Genomic DNA, 19,970 nt, shown 5'->3' with positions numbered 1-19,970 from the left:
CCACAAAGCTAGAAATGACCCTGGTGTGTGTGTGTGTGTGTGTGTGTGTGTGTGTGTGTGAGAGAGAGAGAGTATTTTTTCAGTGTTCTTCAGAGTCTCTGTAATACAGTTATCATATATGTTATCGTTTTTTGGAATCGTGATTTCTTTTCTTTGTGATGAAACGGTGACCTTCTTACAAACCACATACCTTTGTGTATATGGTAATATCTCATGATGATACTCCATTTCTACCATGAGCAGCTTCACAAAGCATCCTGGAGCAGCGATGACATCATTTCTAACCACCTCCTCCCCCAACGCTCATTATCTCGTCCTAAAAAAAGAATCCCCCTCTCAACACCCCCTACAAATATAGCCATGAATGCCATCAATCTTACGATATTATATATTATATTAATATTACAATATATATTTTAAAATATAGTATAAATATAGACTGTAAAATGCACTAGTAATACAATTTGAAGATTGGACCCCAAAACATATGTGAAATCACACACACACACACACACACACACACACACACACACACTCCAGCTACAATCACATAGATTCTTTTTCACAGCAATTCTTGCCATGACTGATGTTCTTTCAACAGTGTTAGCATTGTGTACATCCTGTATGTTAGCCAACATTGCAGGAAGAGTCTACACAGACAGGATAAACGTACTGCACATGCCTCATGCCTTCTAGATGAACAATCGAATTGAAGAGTCTTGCAGCATGCTGACACAAAGCACCGCAGACATTTCAAATGATTGCTGCACTGTCTTTGTCTTCTAAAAAGCTGAGGCTGAGATGAATTGTGGTCCCGCTGCCGCACTGAGTTTGTGCTGTTTCAGCACAAAGGGCAGCTCCTCTCAAGACCCGGGTCAACAATAGTAGACACAACTTCTTCAGGACATTATAGAATATTCATATGTTTACACATGCTAAATCATCATCTAAATCAACATACTGTATATAAAGTAATGCTTCATTTATCATTAATTAATCCAAAAAATAATAGTGGCAAGTGAACTAAACAAAAACGTACACAATGCTTATGTGAGACATGAACGTACATTTGTCTGTCTTTCTCGTTTTCTGTGCATTCTAAAGATATAAAAACAGCTAAAAAGAAGCAGCTACAACATATGTAATGGAAAACACAGAGAAAGTCTGCTATTAAAACAAAAAAAGAAAAACACCAACAAGGTTTTAAGGTTTTAATACTACACCTATTTTTCCATATATTGGTCCTTCTATGCATTACCGGAACTTCCGTGATTTCACATAGCAACATTGAAACAAATGCTACACCTAGCATTAACTTTTCCAAACTCTGTTCATCCATACATTGTCTATGCCGCTTGTCATAACGCGGGCATGCTGGAACCTATCCCAGCTGTCTTCGGGCGAGAGGCGGGGTACACCCTGGACTGGTGGCCAGCCAATCACAGGGCACATATAGACAAACAACCATTCACACTCACATTCATACCTATGGACAATTTGGAGTCGCCAATTAACCTAGCATGTTTTTGGAATGGGCAGCACGGCGGATGAGTGGTTAGCGCGCAGACCTCACAGCTAGGAGACCAGGGTTCAATTCCACCCTCTGCCGTCTCTGTGTGGAGTTTACATGTTCTCCCCGTGCATGCGTGGGTTTTCTCCGGGTACTCCGGTTTCCTCCCACATTCCAAAAACATGCTAGGTTAATTGGCGACTCCAAATTCTCCATAGGTATGAATGTGAGTGTGAATGGTTGTTTGTCTATATGTGCCCTGTGATTGGCTGGCGACCAGTCCAGGGTGTACCCAGCCTCTCGCCCGAAGACAGCTGGGATAGGCTCCAGCATCCCCGCGACCCTCGTGAGGAAAACGCGGTAGAAAATGAATGAATGTTTTTGGAATGTTTTTGGGAGGAAACCGGAGTACCCGGGGAAAACGCACGCATGCATTGGGAGAACATGCAAACTCCACACAGAGATGCCCAAACAGGGAATTGAATCCTACCATTCGACCACCGTGCAGTGCCATATACAGTACATTCATTCATTCATTTTTTACCGCTTTTCCTCACAAGAGTCGCGGGGGTGCTGGAGCCTATCCCAGCTGTCTTCGGGCGAGAGGCGGGGTACACCCTGGACTGGTGGCCAGCCAATCACAGGGCATATATAGACAAACAACCATTCAAACAACCATTCACACTCACATTCATACCTATGGACAATTTGGAGTCTTGTACCAGGCAATAAAATGAACAAGAAACTGAAGTAACAATCACCATTCCATGACTGTATGTTAATAAAATACTATATATAACACACTTGCATGGAAGAAAATCCTTCATCTTGCATGTGCTTTCCTATCGTGCCGACACAAAGGGATTCCCTAAAGTCTGAATGGAAAAATGGAGCACGAGTTCATCTGCAGTGTAATGGGGGTGGGGGGGTGTTATGAAAAAAAAGGTTAAGGGGGGTTTAGCGCTGCTGTTCCAGACATGCAGGATGTGTGTGTGGTGCTGGTGGTGCTGCTCGACTTCACACCTCCACTGTGGAAAGACAGGAGATTAGCGAGAGAAGGTGAGTGTGTGAAAATAATTACCTGGCATGCCAGTAATGAGTCCATGGCATACACAAATGTTGGATGTTCCAAAGGTGGAACTGTGAATTGATGTGATGTATGTACCCCATTGTAACCTGATGGATGTTCAAATAAAATGTAATCATTATCATTACCATACGTCTTGTACAGTTTTGGGGGCGAGGGGCACACAGAGGTGATGATGCAACTCTACAATAGAAGAGACCATGTTTGATGCAGTTTTAAGCTGAAAAAATGACCACAAGGTGGCAGAAGTGAATTTTATAAGAACTTGGCTTGCATCTCTTCCATTGAAATACATAGCACAGCAATCAGGAAGTGGAAAGATATCTCGTTATGTTGCGCTAAGGAGGGAAATTTTAACGCATGCGCTTAGTTTAGCAGCAGATATGTAATTGTAAATAGTTTAGTGTTATATTTGTAAAATAATTATTTTATTGCCAAACAACCATTTTTGGTGTTGTTTAGACAAGTTGTGTTAAAGTGAAAGGTATGCTTAAAATGTATCTTCTCACAAAAAGCCTTGTTTTTCCTCCCTTTTTTGTTGAGAACTGATATTTTGCTGAAACTTACCGTTAAATGTTCTACTGTTGACTACTAAAGAACCTTTCTGATGAAAGAGTCGAGTCTTTTTACTGCAGAGTAGCAATGCTTGGCAGAGAGCAGAAAGCTTATCTGGCTTACAGCCCATATAAGGAAGTTCACCCCTCTGTGACATCACAAAAGGGCAGTTTTACCACACCTTTTCAAACCGAGCGTTTTGAGTCATCCCAAAATTGTTTCCAAATGCGCAAACCTCATAATCTGACACTTAGGCATCGTCTAATACAAGAATACAACATTCTAACTACATTCATAGGTCAGAAAAGTGGAAAAAGCATAATAGGTCCCCTTGTGTCACAATGTAGGAGTTTGTTTTGCTTCCTTTCATGCCTTAGTTCCTAAGTTCTCAATCCCAAATGCGAAACCTTATTTTTTTATGAATAACATTTAGCCTTTAGAAGAATGTTTATTCTGCTAATCCTTGGAAAAATAAAACGTGAAACTAGACTGGATAATACAAAAAAAAAACTGTATAATTGTATGACTGGCCATGACATTGACCCCAATCCAAGAGGTGGATTAAAAAAGACAAACAACCCGGAAACAAGACAATGGCTTACAATCAGATAAAATAAAGAGGATCTAGACATATTAACACTCAATCAAAACTTTCAATTGACAGCATTGAGAACAAAATAATTATTCTGACCCACATTTGTGTGGTGTCGAGGGCAGAGCTTTATATGAATCATGAATTATTACCAGTGTAGCGTACATCCACTTACTGGTAATAGCAGGGCATCAGTTCATTTCAGTTCATTTTCTCCGGGTACTCCGGTTTCCTCCCACATTCCAAAAACATGCTAGGTTAATTAGTGACTCCCTCGTTTATAGCAGTTAAAGGGGAAGTGCACTTTTGGTGGAATTTTGCCCATCATTCACAATCCTTATGTGAAAATGCATCAACACATATTTCTTTGCATTTTCTGTGCATCATAACGCCAGAAAACTAGTTAATATGAGCTAGCTAACAATGCATGTCATTGGGACACACCTATTTCGATTACAAAAATGTTTTATCATTTGATATACATGCTGCGATAATGCAAGAACAAGTACATTGATGATAACATGTAATACTTAAAAGTATACTGGCTGCACGGTGGTTGAGTGGTTAGTGTGTATGCCTCACAGCCAGGAAACCCTAGTTCAATTCCACCCTCGGCCATCTCTGTGTGGAGTTTGCATGTTCTCCCCGTGCATGTGTGGGTTTTCTCCGGGGACTCCGGTTTCCTCCCACATTCCAAAAACATGCTAGGTTAATTGGCGACTCCAAATTGTCCATAGGTATGAATGCGAGTGTGAATGGTTGTTTGTCTATATGTGCCCTGTGATTGGCTGGCTACCAGTCCAGGGTGTACCCTGGACTGTTGTTGGTGTTTTACATAGCCTATTTTGATACAAACTCAGAGTAATTTGTGTTAATAAAGAATTGAAAATGACGTGTGTTTAAATGGATGACCTATACTTACTACGCATGAATGAAGTCACCTGCTGCGGTAGCACAATCCAAAGGCGGTGAGGAGAGTGCTCAGACGACCTTCAGTGTAAACTTATTGGTTGGGGGGGATTGGGCGAATGAACACCAACACAATGCACACAAGTGTCAACAGTATTGCAGTTAGGCCGATCCAATCCAGTATTAGTTTATCCAGTTCCGATTACAGCATAATTCCATCCATCCATTTTCTATGCCGCTTATCCTCACGAGGGTCGTGTGTATGCTGGAGCCTATCCCAGCTGTCTTCGGGCGAGAGGCGGGGTACACCCTGGACTGGTGGCCAGCCAATCACATGGCACATATAGACAAACAACCATTCACACTTACGTTCATACCTATGGACAATTTGGAGTCGCCAATTAACCTAGCATGTTTTTGGAATGTGGGAGGAAACCGGAGTACCCGGAGAAAACCCACACATGGGAAATGGCAGATACCACCTAACGAGATTTCTGATCCATGAGCCACGTTTGCACTTTAATGTTGTCAGCAAGCATCGCTAGAAAAAGACGTAGCGGGAAGAGCATCAGCAAATGTTGCCCTGACAGTATTGGTGGATGGAGCCAAAACAGTATCAGCTGAAGTAGCTGGAAGAAGATCAGCAAACTTAGCTAAAACAGTGCCAGTCTATGGAGCGGCAAACTTAGTCAAAATGCCGCAAGAAAAACAGTATCAGCAAACATAGCCGAAAGAGTATCAGACGATGTAGCAGAAAGAATATCAGCAAACCTAGCTAAAAGAGTAGCTTGTGGACATAGCTTGAAGAAAGAAGAATCACAGCAAACAGCGGACGTAGCTAAAAGAGCATCAGCAAACATAGCCAAAACATTATTAGCGGACGTGGCAAAAAGAGCATCAGTGAATGTCGCCAAAAGAGCATTGGTGGATGTAGGCACGATAAAAAGTATCAGCTGAAGTAGCTGGAAGTAGATCATCAACCTAGCTAAACAGTGTCAGTCAACGTAGCAGGAAAAATGTCACCAAACATAGCCGAAAAAGTATCAGAGGATATACCAGAAAGAACATCAGCAAACATAGCCGAAAGAGTATCAGTGGATGTAGCAGAAAGAATATCAGCAAACCTAGCTAAAAGAGTATTTGTGGACGTAGCTTGAAGAAAGAAGAATCACAGCAAACATAACCAAAACAGCATCAGTGGACGTAGCTAAAAGAGCATCAGCAAACATAGCCAAAACATTGTTAGCGGCTGTGGCAGTAAGAATGTCAGCAAACCTAGCCAAAAAGGTATCACTGGACGCTGCAAGAAGAACAGTATCAGCAGACATAGCCGGAAGAACATCAGCAAACGTAGCCAAAACAGTATCATTGGACTTGGCTAGAAGAGCATTAGCAAAAGTAGCCAAAACAGTACTAGCAGCCATGGCAGTAAGAATGTCAGCAAACCTAGCCAAAAAGGTATCACCAGACGCTGCAAGAAGAACAGTATCAGCAGACATAGCAGGAAGAACATCAGCAAACGTAGCCAAAACAGTATCATTGGACATGGCTACAAGAACATCAGCAAAAGTAGCCAAAACAATATCATTGGACGTGGCTAGAAGAGCATCAGCAAATGTAGCCAAAACAATATCATTGGACGTGGCTAAAAGAGCATTAGCAAAAGTAGCCAAAACATTACTAGCGACTGTGGCAGTAAGAATGTCAGCAAACCTAGCCAAAAAGGTATCACCGGACGCTGCAAGAAGAACAGTATCAGCAGACATAGCCGGAAGAACATCAGCAAAGGTAACCAAAACAGTATAATTGGACGTGGCTAGAGGAGCATCAGCAAAAGTAGCCAAAATATTATTAGCGGACATGGCAGGAAGAATGTCAGCAAACCTAGCCAAAAGAGTATCACCGGACGCTGCAAAAAGAACAGTATCAGTTGACATAGCCGGAAGAACATCAGCAATCGTAGCCAAAAGCGCTAACTTTTGACTATCCCCCGATATACTGCTAGGTAAACAATGGTCTTGTGGTGTTTTGGGGTGGTTAAATACAGTGTTACTGTGTAAACGGCAAGACACCGTGTTGCTTTCAAGTGCAACACTCAAGTATTTTGGAGAGTCCCAATGAAAAGACCCACGAATGAGTACTTCCACGTTCAACAACCAGTACTGTGTAACACAGAGATGGACCAGTTCCCGTGTCAAGGACCACAAAGAACTCTTTCTGGCCTCAGCTAATTATGGATGAATGCAGACAGCATCTGGCACTCAAAGACTGAAGACAGATGGACAGCAAACGTACAAATTCAAGGGTGACAGGATATCTGTCAAATGTGAGCTAAAAATTGTTCCTACAAACTTTTCTATTTGTAAAATAATAAATAAAATACGCTGTTTCCCTCTGATGACTAAATATAAGCACGGCTCAAGACTTAAAAGCAAATGTCCTTGCAGCAGTGATAACAAGAAAAACAAACTCGGAATGGGAATTTCTCACTATATAGCTGCTGCTGCTCATTCAATGCCTGAATATGCTTTTGAAAAATAATATGATCAAAACAAAATGAATAGGAAAACAAGAATTTTCTGTTGTATTTTTTTTTAATAAATTGGACTTTCAATTGAATAAAAGAAGAATAAAACACGCAATATATTTTTATAAAGAACACACTGACCTCTTAAAAAAATCTATATGTGTGGTGTCATGATGACTTCCTGTGAAATCGAATGCGCTCTACTGGCGTGTCAATCATCACAATTGGGAGCGATGACATCATGTTCTCGCTGAGCATCACAAAGCTGTTGTCTTTTCTTTTTCTTATGATTTATTTTCTCTTCTATTGCTGCTCTGCTGCCATTTTTTGCAAGCTCCTAGTTTTTGGATAATCCATCCATCCCCCACTCTTGCGACCCCCTCATCCCCCTTTTGCTTTTATTCATGTTGCACGGTACATGCCCCTCCCCCTGCCCCCACCTGCTTTACTGGTTGCAGCGTGGTCTTTTGTGTTTGCATGTGAATGTGCACCATAAAACATGCCAGGAAGAAAGCTAGGCTAGCACATCTTTATATGTTTCACTTGTGCTCTTGTGCTTACTTGAAAAAGTGAGCCGTGGAAACGTCCTTACGTTACGTTTTGTGTATGAGTTGCTTCTCCAAATGTAATTATGAGGCGCTTTATGAAATGTCTCGTGATTTGTGCTTTAATGGGAAAAAACACCTGATGGATAGAGAGGATTATGTTCAACAACACGTTTACCTTTAATCATTAGTAACTGCTAGTACAGGGGTGTCCAATGTGAGGACCTGGGGCCATTTGCAGCCCACAGCTCTTTTTATATTGGCCTGTGACAAAAAAGTAAAAAAAAACAAAACAACAACAAAAAGAATAAAAAGTAATTTTACAAGAATAAAGTTAAAATATTATGAGGATAAAAAGTTCTAATCTCATGAGAAAAACACATAATTTTGTGACAATAACATTGTAAAAATAATAATAATTATTATGATTATTATTAGTTAAATAACATTTTATGAGTAGAAAGATGAAATATTAACAAAAAAGATTCAAGTCTTGTATTGTGGGAAGTCGTAAAATTAGGCAAAGAAAATTTATATGAAAGTTGAAAAAAGTGCACAATTTTAAAAATCAACAGAAAACATTGAAAGAAAACAACTGTTGTCTTATAAGAAAAATGGCAAAATATGAGAGGAAAACAAACTAACTAAAAATCATAATTTCACGAGAATAAAGTCTTGGTATTATAAAAATATATATATATAATTTTAGTTACATAAAGTTCAAATATTATAAGGTACCATTCTTTCCGTTTGAGCAAATAAACCGAATGCAATTGGAATATTTAGGTCCATGGGATAGCCAAAAGTTAGCGCTTTTGGCTACGTTTGCTGATGTTCTTCCAGCTATGTCTGCTGATACTGTTCTTCTTGCAGCGTCCGTTGATACTCTGTTGGCTAAGTTTGCTGACATTCTTCCTGACATTCTTGCATAATAGGTCCTCTTTAATGGCTGTTTGTTAAGTTATTTTGCAGGTACAGTGAGTTTACACAATTGAAAAGTTCTACGCTGATTACTTTACATTGTATCAAAGTGTCATTTTTTTGTGCCGCTCCCTATATTAAATATTTGTCCAAATGTGAGGCCTGTACTCATGGTGGTTTTAGCCTATTTTTACAAAATAACAAACATTAAAATGTTTGTTTTGACTGTTGAGTATGGTGGAAAAGGTTTGAACACCCCTGATCTTTACAAAGCAAAAAAGACAAAAAGTCTTTGGTTTGACCATCTGGCAGGTGGTAATGAGGGCCCTGACCTCCTGTCAACAAGCTCTCCCCCATTTCCATTTACAACATCTGATTTTATCTGAGCTTTATCTGCAGGAACACACACACACACATACACACATACACATGCACACACTCAATCACACTCAAAGCTTTGTAAATGTTGTTAACATAGTCATGGCTCTCTATAATATAAACACGGTAACTAGACAAGTAAAAATCATTGTGTGTCTGAAAGTATTAGAGTGTTAACACACTCCATGCTTGGATTAGAGGCAGATTAAGGCCACTAACAAATATTGCCACTGGGTTTGGATCCACACGATTTCCCTTTTGTTTGTTTACAGATATTGAAAGACATTGGAAGAAAATGAGAAAAGTGACTGACAGGAGGGTTCACGCATTCGGCTCATTCAGCTATAGAACCAACACGCCCAGATGTTGAGACAGATGCACAGAGTGAAACCTCCTGTCATCCAGCCTGTTTAGTAGAAAGACAAAAGGAATGGTCAAATTATTAGATTTTCCTGTCCTAACAGTCCAAAGTAGAAGATTTCTATTCCTGCTCATTTCTCTTCCATGGCCTCAAAAAGCTAAGCTTATTTCTCTGTGAGGAGAAATGGCAATGCAAGGATAAGGATGTGCAGTGTGAGGTCACAGATGAATCTCAAATGAACACTTTGGAGGTGCTGACTCAGGAGCAAAGTCCATTTTGCTTTTGGACTGTGATAAAAATGGTGGTTTTGCCAAGGACAAAGAACATTTATCAGCAATGCCCTCAGCTTTTTTTTATCAGATAGAATATAAAATCATACACGCACAGTATAAACGATAAACACAACAATAAACAGGCAGTCAAAAGCAACTCTCTTTTGATTTGACTTGGATTTCATCTGACAGTAAAACTATGAATATTATTTATTATTTTAATTGTGTTCAGAAAATAACAACACCTCATTGTTACATATTAGATGTGAAAGCAAAAAAACATTTTTGTATTTTTCATTGTGTCATCAACTGAAAAGCCTAGCATAATAAGAATTTATAAATATAAATAAATAAGAACAATTTATAAAACAATCATGAAGTAGATAACACATTTATTAATGGCTGCAACTAAAGATTACTTTCTTCTTCAAATGATGGGAAGGTTGTTGTTTGATTAATCAAGTAATCGTTTAGGCTCTCGATCAGGGGCCCTGAATCAAAATTCAAAGCCAACTTTAAGTCGCAAACTAAACAAGGAAGTGAAGTGAACCTGACTTTTGAGAAATTAAAGTTAATTGCATTTTATGATGTACTTATTACATTATTATGACATGAAAATAACAAGAAAAAAAGTGTCACAAAATGTCAATAGCATTGATTATCAACAATAATTCTTTGGTCAATAGTCTACCAGCATATCATTTATGAATAATAGGCTCAGAATGTGCATGTATGATCCAGGCAACCAGTTTTTTCACCTCTGTAATAAGATCAGATGCTCAACAGTATCAAAGGCAGCATGCAGATCCAGGAGAACTAAGACTGGGATTTTGCATGTGCCAGTGTTCAGACGCGTATCATTTGTCACATTGATCAGAGCTGTCTCAGTACTGAGGTGGGGCCTAAAGATCGGAAAGTATCAAATACATTGTTAGACAGGAGAAAGTTAGTAATCTATGGTATACAACTCTATATAGACCCATATTGGCTGTGGAACTGTGGTATCAGGACTGCTTTTCTTTGGTAGAGGCTCAATGACCGCAGTTTGGAAGGCCTTTGGGAATGTTCCTGTCTGAAGTGAGACTTTAGAATTCTTGTAGCTTACTCATCAAGCAGGAAATCCACGGAGTCAGGCCTTGTCCACATGGGAATGCTCCTGGTGTCCACATAGTGTGCGTCTGATCAGTAAATAGTCACATCCACACACAACCAACCCTGTCTTCTGCATCTGTGTCTCTCATACCAACTACCCTCCTTCACTACATCAATAAACCTCCTCTTTGGTCTTCCTCTATGCCTCCTACCTGGCAGCATCCTTCTACCAATATATTCACTATCTCAACTCTGGACATGTCCCAACCATCTCAGTCTGGTCTCTCTGACTTTATCTCCAAGGCTTCTTAACATCTAATGTCCCTCTGATGTACTCATTCCTGATCCTATCCATCCTGGTCACTCCCAGTGAGAACCTCAGCATCCTCATCTCTGCTACCTCCAGTTCTGCTTCTTGTCTTTTCCTCCATGGCACTGTCTCTAGGCCAAACAACATGGCCGGTCTCACCACAGTTTTGTATATGAAAACTCTAGTAGCATTAGCATTAGGTCCGTCATCTGCAACTTGTCCAGGTTGTCTAGACTGACAACAAAATGGAATTACGTCTGAAGACAAAATAAATCCCAAGAATGTCGACTAGTCAGGCAAGTCAAAATATTCATATGGAACCTTGGTTAGCATCTTTAATTCCTTACAGAAGGTCCGACTCGAACCAAAACCGATGTAATGGATGGAAGGTGATAAGAGATTGATGGTATCATGGCTGTGCTAGGGGCATGGTTTTTTCCCCGGACGATCCAAGCAGATGTCAACCACACACACTCAACTCGATAATAAAAGCAAGCTAACTCACGTGTGTCATGTCCAACATGTCCACACAGATACATGGACTCACACATGCTACAGGACGTATTCACCCCCCAACAGGAAACCTATCTTGTGCACTCCCAAAGCAATTATCGTGTGCATACTGGCCGAGATAATTCCACTTTTTCCCAGGAAACCGTTATCGCACTTTTTGAGGGATGCTGTGTCTCCCCCAGGCGTTTGAAAAAAATCAACACAAGCAAGTGCATACGTGACAGAATGATTCGTTGAGTCATAAAATGAGTGTAATGTAAACAGTCACCTGGTTTTGTGCATATAAATAAGACCCATTCATTCATTCATTTTCTACCGCTTATCTTCACAAAGGTCACAAGGGTTGCTGGAGCCTATCCCAGCTGTCTTTGGCCGAAAGGCAGGGTACACCCAGGACTGGTGGCCAGCCAATCACAGGGCAAACAACCATTCACACTCACATTCATACCTATGGACAATTTGGAGTCGCCAATTAACCTAGCATGTTTTTGGAATGTGGGAGGAAACCGGAGTATGCAAGACACAATAGAAGACAAAAAGTGAAAAAAACATAAAAAGCAAAACAAATATGTTTAGAAAATAGTTTTTGACCTTCATTTACCTTCATTGAAGACGTGAGCGAGAAATGAGAAAGGCTTATTGCTTTTGATACAGTGTGCCTGCATTACTATGCCATGTATTAATGGAAAAATTGTCTCAAAATAATTAATTCATTTTCTACCGCTTTTCCTCACAAGGGTCGCGGGGGTGCTGGAGCCTATCCCAGCTATCTTCTGTTGACAATAACATAATCAATCAATAATATCTGCAATCTTTTTTAGGACAATTATGGTCCAGCAAAATGTATTATCTCGACAGGCCTAGTCGTAATTTTACAAGAATAAAATTGTAATATTATAAACAAAAAATGTGCATGCGTGGGTTTTCTCCGAGTACTCCGGTTTCCTCCCACATTCCAAAAACATGCTAGGTTAATTGGCGACTGCAAATTGTCCATAGGTATGAATGTGAGTGTGAATTGTTGTTTGTCCTGTCCTTGTTTGCCCTGTGATTGGCTGGCCACCAGTCCGGGGTGTACCCCGCCTCTCGCCCAAAGACAGCTAGGACAGGATCCAGCAACCCTTGTGAGGAAAAGCGGTAGAAAATGAATGAATGAATGTAATTTTAGTAGCTTCGAGTTAAAATATATATATTTTTTTCAAACCCATAATATTATAACAAACAAACTGAACGAATATTAGGTTGGGCAAAAAGTTATATCATAGGAATAAAGTCAAAATATTTGGGAATAAAGTCAATATTACAAGAAGAAAATGCATTAAGATTATTTACAAAGACAGTTGAACTATTTCCTATTAATAATACACTTTTTCAACTATATCACAAAGCTGAGATGCAGTTTTTTTTCTTGAAATATATATTGCTCACTGGAAAAACAACCCCTGCCCAAGTATAGAAGGCACACAGCATACTGACTGTACTTCATATGCAACTAATTATATTCATGTAATGCACTGAATGGCATTAATCAGTGAAGCGACTTGATAGCATGTCAATCCATGTGACATACACGAGTCCAATGAAAAGCACGCCCCTCCTAGTCAAGTCTCATTCATTCAGAGATGCACTGATAGACATCAGCGTCAGCCTCGAAAGATGCAGAGACTAACAGAGTGTGTGTGTGTGTGTGTGTGTGTGCAGACAAATGGGGGTTATTTTTCTCTCTCATTGTTTCGGGGATAACGTGAGTTTGAACCAAGGGACTGTGGAGATCTTACAGCATTTCTCAGGTTGCCATGGTAACCAGGCCCCCAGCCAAGACGGAAGGGAGCAAGCCAGGGGATTTACTGTATAGAAAACATGAAGGAAAGGAGGCCACGCGCCACCATTGTGTCTGATGGAAAAGCTCGACTTGAAACGTCCACCATATGACAGCAAAAACACATCCAAATTGCAAACGAAAACTCAAACATTATCAGAAAAAAAAGATGCTGGAATTACTTTATGTGGAAAGCACATGGCATCAAACACGCAAACGCACACACACATGGGTGTATACATGAACCTTCATGTTGAGAGTGGTGGGAATTTTGCCACCTGCAACCTGCTGATAATGAAGCTGTATATCTCCTTACTCAAAAGGAAGCCATCTGTGCTGCTGGGCCCTCTCAAACACACACACACACACACACACATGTAAACTCCTCCACTGGAACACACACACTCTACCCGACTGGGGACAACTATCTTTCGGATTTTCACATCAATTACATGACACTTCCACTACCAGCTGGTAACACACATTGCAGTATTGTATACAGTAGATCCCCACTTTTGGTGAGAGTCTCTATTGTCTTTGAGGGGTATCCCCATTCCATATCAGCATCCATACGTCCATTTTCTATACCGCTTATCCTCACTGGAGCAGATATCGAGAAAAAAAAAAATGGGTCGAATCAGATTATATCCGTCTGCATCTAAAATCTCAGACTCTGCCCTGGTCCACATGATCCCAACAACGTGTGCTAATGTGCTAACAAAGTACTAAAGAGGATTGATGTCGGCTGTGTGGTGGTATTTGTGTTTAAAGTCCAAAAAAAGACATTGCAGCAGAGTGACAACTTTGCTATACAATTTTCCCTTTTTGCAGATTTGCAGAATTTTTCTAGTGCTTCTTTTTTTTCCATTACTGCATATGAACACTGTCACAGGCCAAGCCTGGCCTTTTCAGAATTGCATTTTGGGAACTTGAGTGTCTCTCTCTTCTTTCTCTCGTCCGTCGGCAGCACCAATTGTCTTCTGCATGCTGATCGGCTGTAGACCATTGTCATCAATCTCCTATGACGATCGCCACCTTGCTATCTTGCAGTCTTTGTATGTTTGCAGTACTGCAGCAATATGTTTTAACAAGGATACAAAAATGCTACAGAAATGCTAAAGAAAATCATTCATTCATTCATTCATTTTCGCGGGGAGTGCTGGAGCCTATCCCAGCTGTCTTTGGGCGAGAGGCGGGGTACACCCTGGATTGGTGGCCAGCCAATCACAGGGCACATATAGACAAACAACCATTCACACTCACATTCATACCTATGGACAATTTAGAGTCGCCAATTAACCTAGCATGTTTTTGGAATGTGGGAGGAAACCGGAGTACCAGGAGAAAACCCACGCATGCACGGGGAGAACATGCAAACTCCACACAGAGATGGCCGAGGGTGGAATTGAACCCTGGTCTCCTAACTGTGAGGTCTGTGCGCTTAAAGAAAATAATTTGATGCCAAAATCAGCAAATTTGCATCCACTGGCTGAATTATACACACATATACACTGAATTATACACACATAAGAGTATTGTATACACATTACAGTATTATTTCCTGCAAAAAAGTAAAGTAGGTCATTTTGAGGATACTTCATATTTCATATGGCAGCATGTCATTTGTGTCTCCACATGATTTACAATTCGTCATCTGTTCACTGCATATAGCATGCAGAGGAGAATGACATGTCTTTATTCTGGTTTATTCTGGATTATTTCAAAATTGTTCTATTGCTTTCTATAATATGAAAGTTTTGTCAATCATAAGTCATCAACATACAGTGTGGATTTCCCCATGTGTTTGAATCCATAGAAATGAACTACTGTATGTTTTCTGGAAAGTGATAGACAGTGGAGGAACGGTGTGGTTCCTCATGTAGCCATGACAACCATGGCTGCTGGTAAACAACACGCAAAAAGAATTTAAAAGTATAAGGAGGAATATTTCACCCCTGACATACACTCACACACACACTCACGCACACGCACATACACAAACACATTGTTCATTCAGCACAGCCTTATGTCATTCAGCGAGTGGACACACACCATGAAGGCATTGTTCAACTTCTGTCTGGCTGGAAAAAGCAGCCTTCTAGCAAATATAATCTATTAAAAAATACTTTTATCCAAGATGGTGTTTTTAAAATGACTTATCAGATTTTATGGAACATAGTGTCACTAGCCACGTTTACATGGACCCAAATATTCCATTTGGGTTATTTGCTCAAACGGAAAGAATGTAACCTTTGTATACACCTCATTCCGAAAGAAAAGTGCCAATTCGAATGAATATATAATGGGATTCCCAGGGGTGGAATATTCCTTTCCCCAATCCGATTGAGGTATCTTGTACCCGCTCAAACGGAAAGTTGTCAGGGTGTGTTCTTCTTCCTGGTGTTTTTCTTCTTCTTTGGCGGTTGGCAAGCAGCTTTGGTGTGCATTAGCGCCATCTGTGGAACAGAATCTAAACCCTTCTATACGCCATTCACAAGTCCACTTTTATTCAAAAAGAAAATACATATCTATATAAAACATGTGCCCAGCTTAATTATAAAATATTAGCAAGATTGAACTTTATCTTTTCCTGTTCCCGGGTGCGTTCTTTCAGCGAATGCTGAGATATGACGTAACACGCAGCTCCAGATGTTCTTCCATTTAAAAAAATGCCAGCAATCGGCACTGGACTGCTGCGGAAAGTTTGTTTTTGATTCAAACTAAATTTCAAGACTGGACGAAGGAAAAACAGGCAATACGGAGTTATTCCAACAAGTGAAAGAAAAACTGGAGGAAGTCGGTATCACGTGATGTTGGTGTTTACGCTTTACTGTGCATGCCCCATTGACTATTCTGGTTGATTATAGCGGCGCATGTAGACACGCCATTGGAATATTCCTTTCCATGTATACCATTGCTTTCGGAGAGGTCATTCGGAAAGATTCCATTCGGAAAGAGAAAAACTCCTCATGTAAACGTGGCTACTGAAAATGATTTTCAGGAATAGCTTTTTAAAGTACATGTAAACCGGTTGGGCATACTCCCATGCACCGTCCAGCACCATCGCGCGGGTGTAGCACTAGTCCAGTGCTCCACAAAAACCGCTTTCAAGCTCTTGTAGCCACAGTTGTACCCTTCTCTCCAGCACCCTGGAATAGACTTTCCCAGGGAGGCTAAAATTGAACAAAACAAATCACCCGAGCGACTCCCTGTGGAGACACTTGCTCCCACCTCAAATGAACACTTTTTTATCATGATGCTGAATCATTCTGAGGACAACTGACGCTGATGCCATTGATGGATCTGTGCTTGAGATAATTCTGGGATAAATCAAGTCAATTCCACACAGTCAGTTCATACATCCATTTACGGTTAGGTCCGCCACAACTATACACTCATTGCTTCTTTTATTCATTTGGTCAAAATGACTACTTGAAATTTGATTGATATTGATAACATCCCAGGACACAATCGTATCTAATGTGTGTGGTGCAGTGGTGTAAAGTCAGGGCCAGCAAAGCCGTCTCTGCTGGCCTAAACACAATCAAAAAAACTGACCTACAATTTAAATTCTAATATTTGTTCCAATATATTGCTTTCAGGTCTGCACAGCGCTCGAGTGGTTAGCATGCAGACCTCACAGCTAGGAGACGAGGGTTCAATTCCACCCTCGGCCATCTCTGTGTGGAGTTTGCATGTTCTCCCCGTGCATGCGTGGGTTTTCTCCGGGTACTCCGGTTTCCTCCCACATTCCAAAAACATGCTAGGTTAATTGGCGACTCCAAATTGTCCATAGGTATGAATGTGAGTGTGAATGGTTGTTTGTCTATATGTGCCCTGTGATTGGCTGGCCACCAGTCCAGGGTGTACCCCGCCTCTCGCCCGAAGACAGCTGGGATAGGCTCCAGCACCCCCGCAACATGCGTGAGGAAAAGTGGTAGAAAATGAATGAATGAAAAAAAACAAAATAATCTTCTTTACAATTTAAATTTGACAATACTAAAATGATATTATGTCCCCATAATATTATATTATTTAATAGTTTCATATTATTGAGTTTTCTTGTTAAATAAGTAATTATTATTTATAATACTATTAAATTAATATTTTTACCTAATTTCTGCTGTTGATTTTTTTTACATAAATATAAATGTTCCTACTATTACAACATTCTTCTTGTAAAGTTTATTCTCTGAATTATGACTTTCGTCCCATATTATTTTGACTTCATTCTCATTAAAGGAATCAATTTCTGCTGTTGATTTTTTTTCATAATTTTTGCAACCACTTCAACATTGTTCTTTTTTATTTTATTTTATTTCTGTAATTTTGACTTTATTGCCATAATATTTTTTAATAATTACAACTTTCTTCGTTCTTTTGTTTGCATCTTATAATATTTAGACATTTGAAAAATACGTTTTTTTGGTCAGTATTTCAGCTTCTAGATTACGCTCGTGTTTTCTTTCTCTAACTTTTTCTCTTATTATTTTGACTTTATTCTTGTACAATTATTGCTGACTTTTCTTGTTATATTACGCTTTTCGGATGTGCCGCAGGCCGCACTTTGGACACCCCTTATCTAACATCATTGAACATACTGACTTTACAAACCCAAAAGCAAGTACAGCTTTAATATTTCTGCACATATTTAACGGTATCTTTTCACGAGACAACACTGAAGTACTGAAAAGTGTTAAACAAAAAAAAAAAGCCTAAAAATAAACATGACAAGAATCTATGATCACCTGGCAGAGATCTCTGCCTGACAACAAGGTTTAAAGACACACCACTATCACCATCACCCTCATCCTCATCCTCATGGTTGTTTGGCAGGACTCAGCAAAGCTAACACCAAGCAGACACCGCATCCATTCCGTCATCACAACAAAGCCACTAACAGAGTCCGGATGCTACGTCACAAAAGCATCATATTCATCACTCACCTGTCTGTCCTTTACCCAGCGTCTTCTCCAAGCGGTAAGGTCCCACGTAGTTGGCCTCTTTCACCGACGATGACATGTTGTGGCGTTCAGTGTTCTTGTCCAAGTTGGACACGTTTCTGGAGAGACGTTTGCTCCTCCAATCCGACGCCCGTGCACGTGATGTCCTCCACTTCCGTTCCCCGATGTCCTTAGATGTTGCTCAATAAGGCTCAGTGTAGATCTTTCAACCTGGATATCATGGTGGTCCAGCCGTTGGGTGTGAACTGGTGATGGGACAGCATCTACTGCCGCTGTCTCTATGGCGTCCTACGTCATTTTGTGCCATTCACTTCCGGCTACTCCTTTCAAAATACATGCACTTAGTGCAACATCCGGCGTTGGAAAATCGAAAGTGCAAGCGGAGAGTTTCTGTACCAGCTGACATTTCCTATGCTCAAATCTAAAATTCGTACAAATAATACAACTCGCACCGTAAATTAAATAAGTCACGAAATCAAGCATGGTAAATAGTAATATCATTGACCAAATACTACACGAATAGGATGGAAATGTAAACGTAAATAAGATGACATTCGTCATTATTTAACAGCAGTTATTTAATTGCATTTGTCTCAATAACGGTATTTTTAAAGTTTAATTGATCATAAACACCGTCTTACACATTTTACCGTATACGTGTTGGTGGTTTATTTTGAAGAGAAAAACAATTTCCGTTGTATTTTTTTTTTTTTTTTTTTTTTGCTGAACCCAGCTTGTTCACGAAGTAAACATTTTTGCCTTGACTATTCATTTCAGCTGCAGATGAGAGGGTGGCTGACCCTGCATGTGTGTGCGTGTGCGTGTGCGCGCGTTTGTAACAGAGATGTAAACGTTTTAAGTGATGGAACACTTTTAACTTGATTAAGGCAGCAGTTGGTGACAACATTAATGTAAATGTCTCATCACCCCTTCACAACAAAAGCCTTTTGGTGGCAGATGGTGAACACCCCCACCCTCTCTCACCCTTAAATCTATAAGCACCTCCTTCCGCACCCTAACAAAGGCATGGACATTATGACTTTATTTGGCTTTAAAACAGAAATGCAAATAAAAACAGTAAGCAGATATTCTTGTCACTCACTTTGTTTTTACTGCATTTAATGAAACTGGAAAATCCCATAAAATTCACTAAAAATATGTGAATTCATCTTAAGTGGCGTGGTGTCATTGAACTGCTCATAATAAAGCAGTTCAAGGGCCGCGGGGCTATGCTGGAGCCTATCCCAGCTGACAGGCGAGAATTAGATAAATCAGTGTTACGTAAATACATAATTTGACAATTTTTTAATTTGATTAAAATTTTGGTGCTGTTAATACTAAAATAAAAATTTAGTGTCAAAGCTTTTGTGAAAACATGAAGCTGGACACCAAAATGTTATCCTCTCTATTCAGCTCTCTGTCGCCCTCTAGTGCAGCACACTCAGAATACATGCCGTCAGTTCAGTTGTATTCCACATTTTTTTCCTTTCTACCTTTTTTAGAATTCTATTTTTTCTTTTAGGAGGAAACCGGAGTACCCAGAGAAAACCCACGCATGCAAACTCCACACAGAGATGGCCGAGGGTGGAATTGAACCCTGGTCTCCTAGCGGTAA

General features: G+C 40.1%; 1 protein-coding gene across 13 annotated transcripts in view; it reads right to left on the bottom strand.

The window, feature by feature from the left end:
• Window positions 1-18,680, bottom strand: part of LOC131131904 (serine/threonine-protein kinase BRSK2-like) — a 65,841-nt gene extending 47,161 nt beyond the window's left edge. For 8 of the 13 annotated variants that reach the window (XR_009130261.1, XR_009130262.1, XR_009130264.1 and 5 more), the window contains exon 1: window positions 18,338-18,680. Coding sequence is in view for 5 of the 13 variants with exons in the window: in XM_058076931.1 (XP_057932914.1) it covers window positions 18,338-18,413 (76 nt within the window). In the remaining 8 variants the exon portion in view is untranslated. The remainder of the gene's footprint in view (window positions 1-18,337) is intronic. The other 5 variants (XR_009130267.1, XR_009130268.1, XM_058076932.1 and 2 more) reach the window with 2 other exon arrangements.
• Window positions 18,681-19,970: the final 1,290 nt, after the last annotated feature.

This window comes from Doryrhamphus excisus, chromosome 7, assembly GCF_030265055.1.
Source record: "Doryrhamphus excisus isolate RoL2022-K1 chromosome 7, RoL_Dexc_1.0, whole genome shotgun sequence".
Lineage (NCBI taxonomy): Eukaryota > Metazoa > Chordata > Actinopteri > Syngnathiformes > Syngnathidae > Doryrhamphus > Doryrhamphus excisus.
This window is presented reverse-complemented; position numbering and strand designations above follow the sequence as displayed.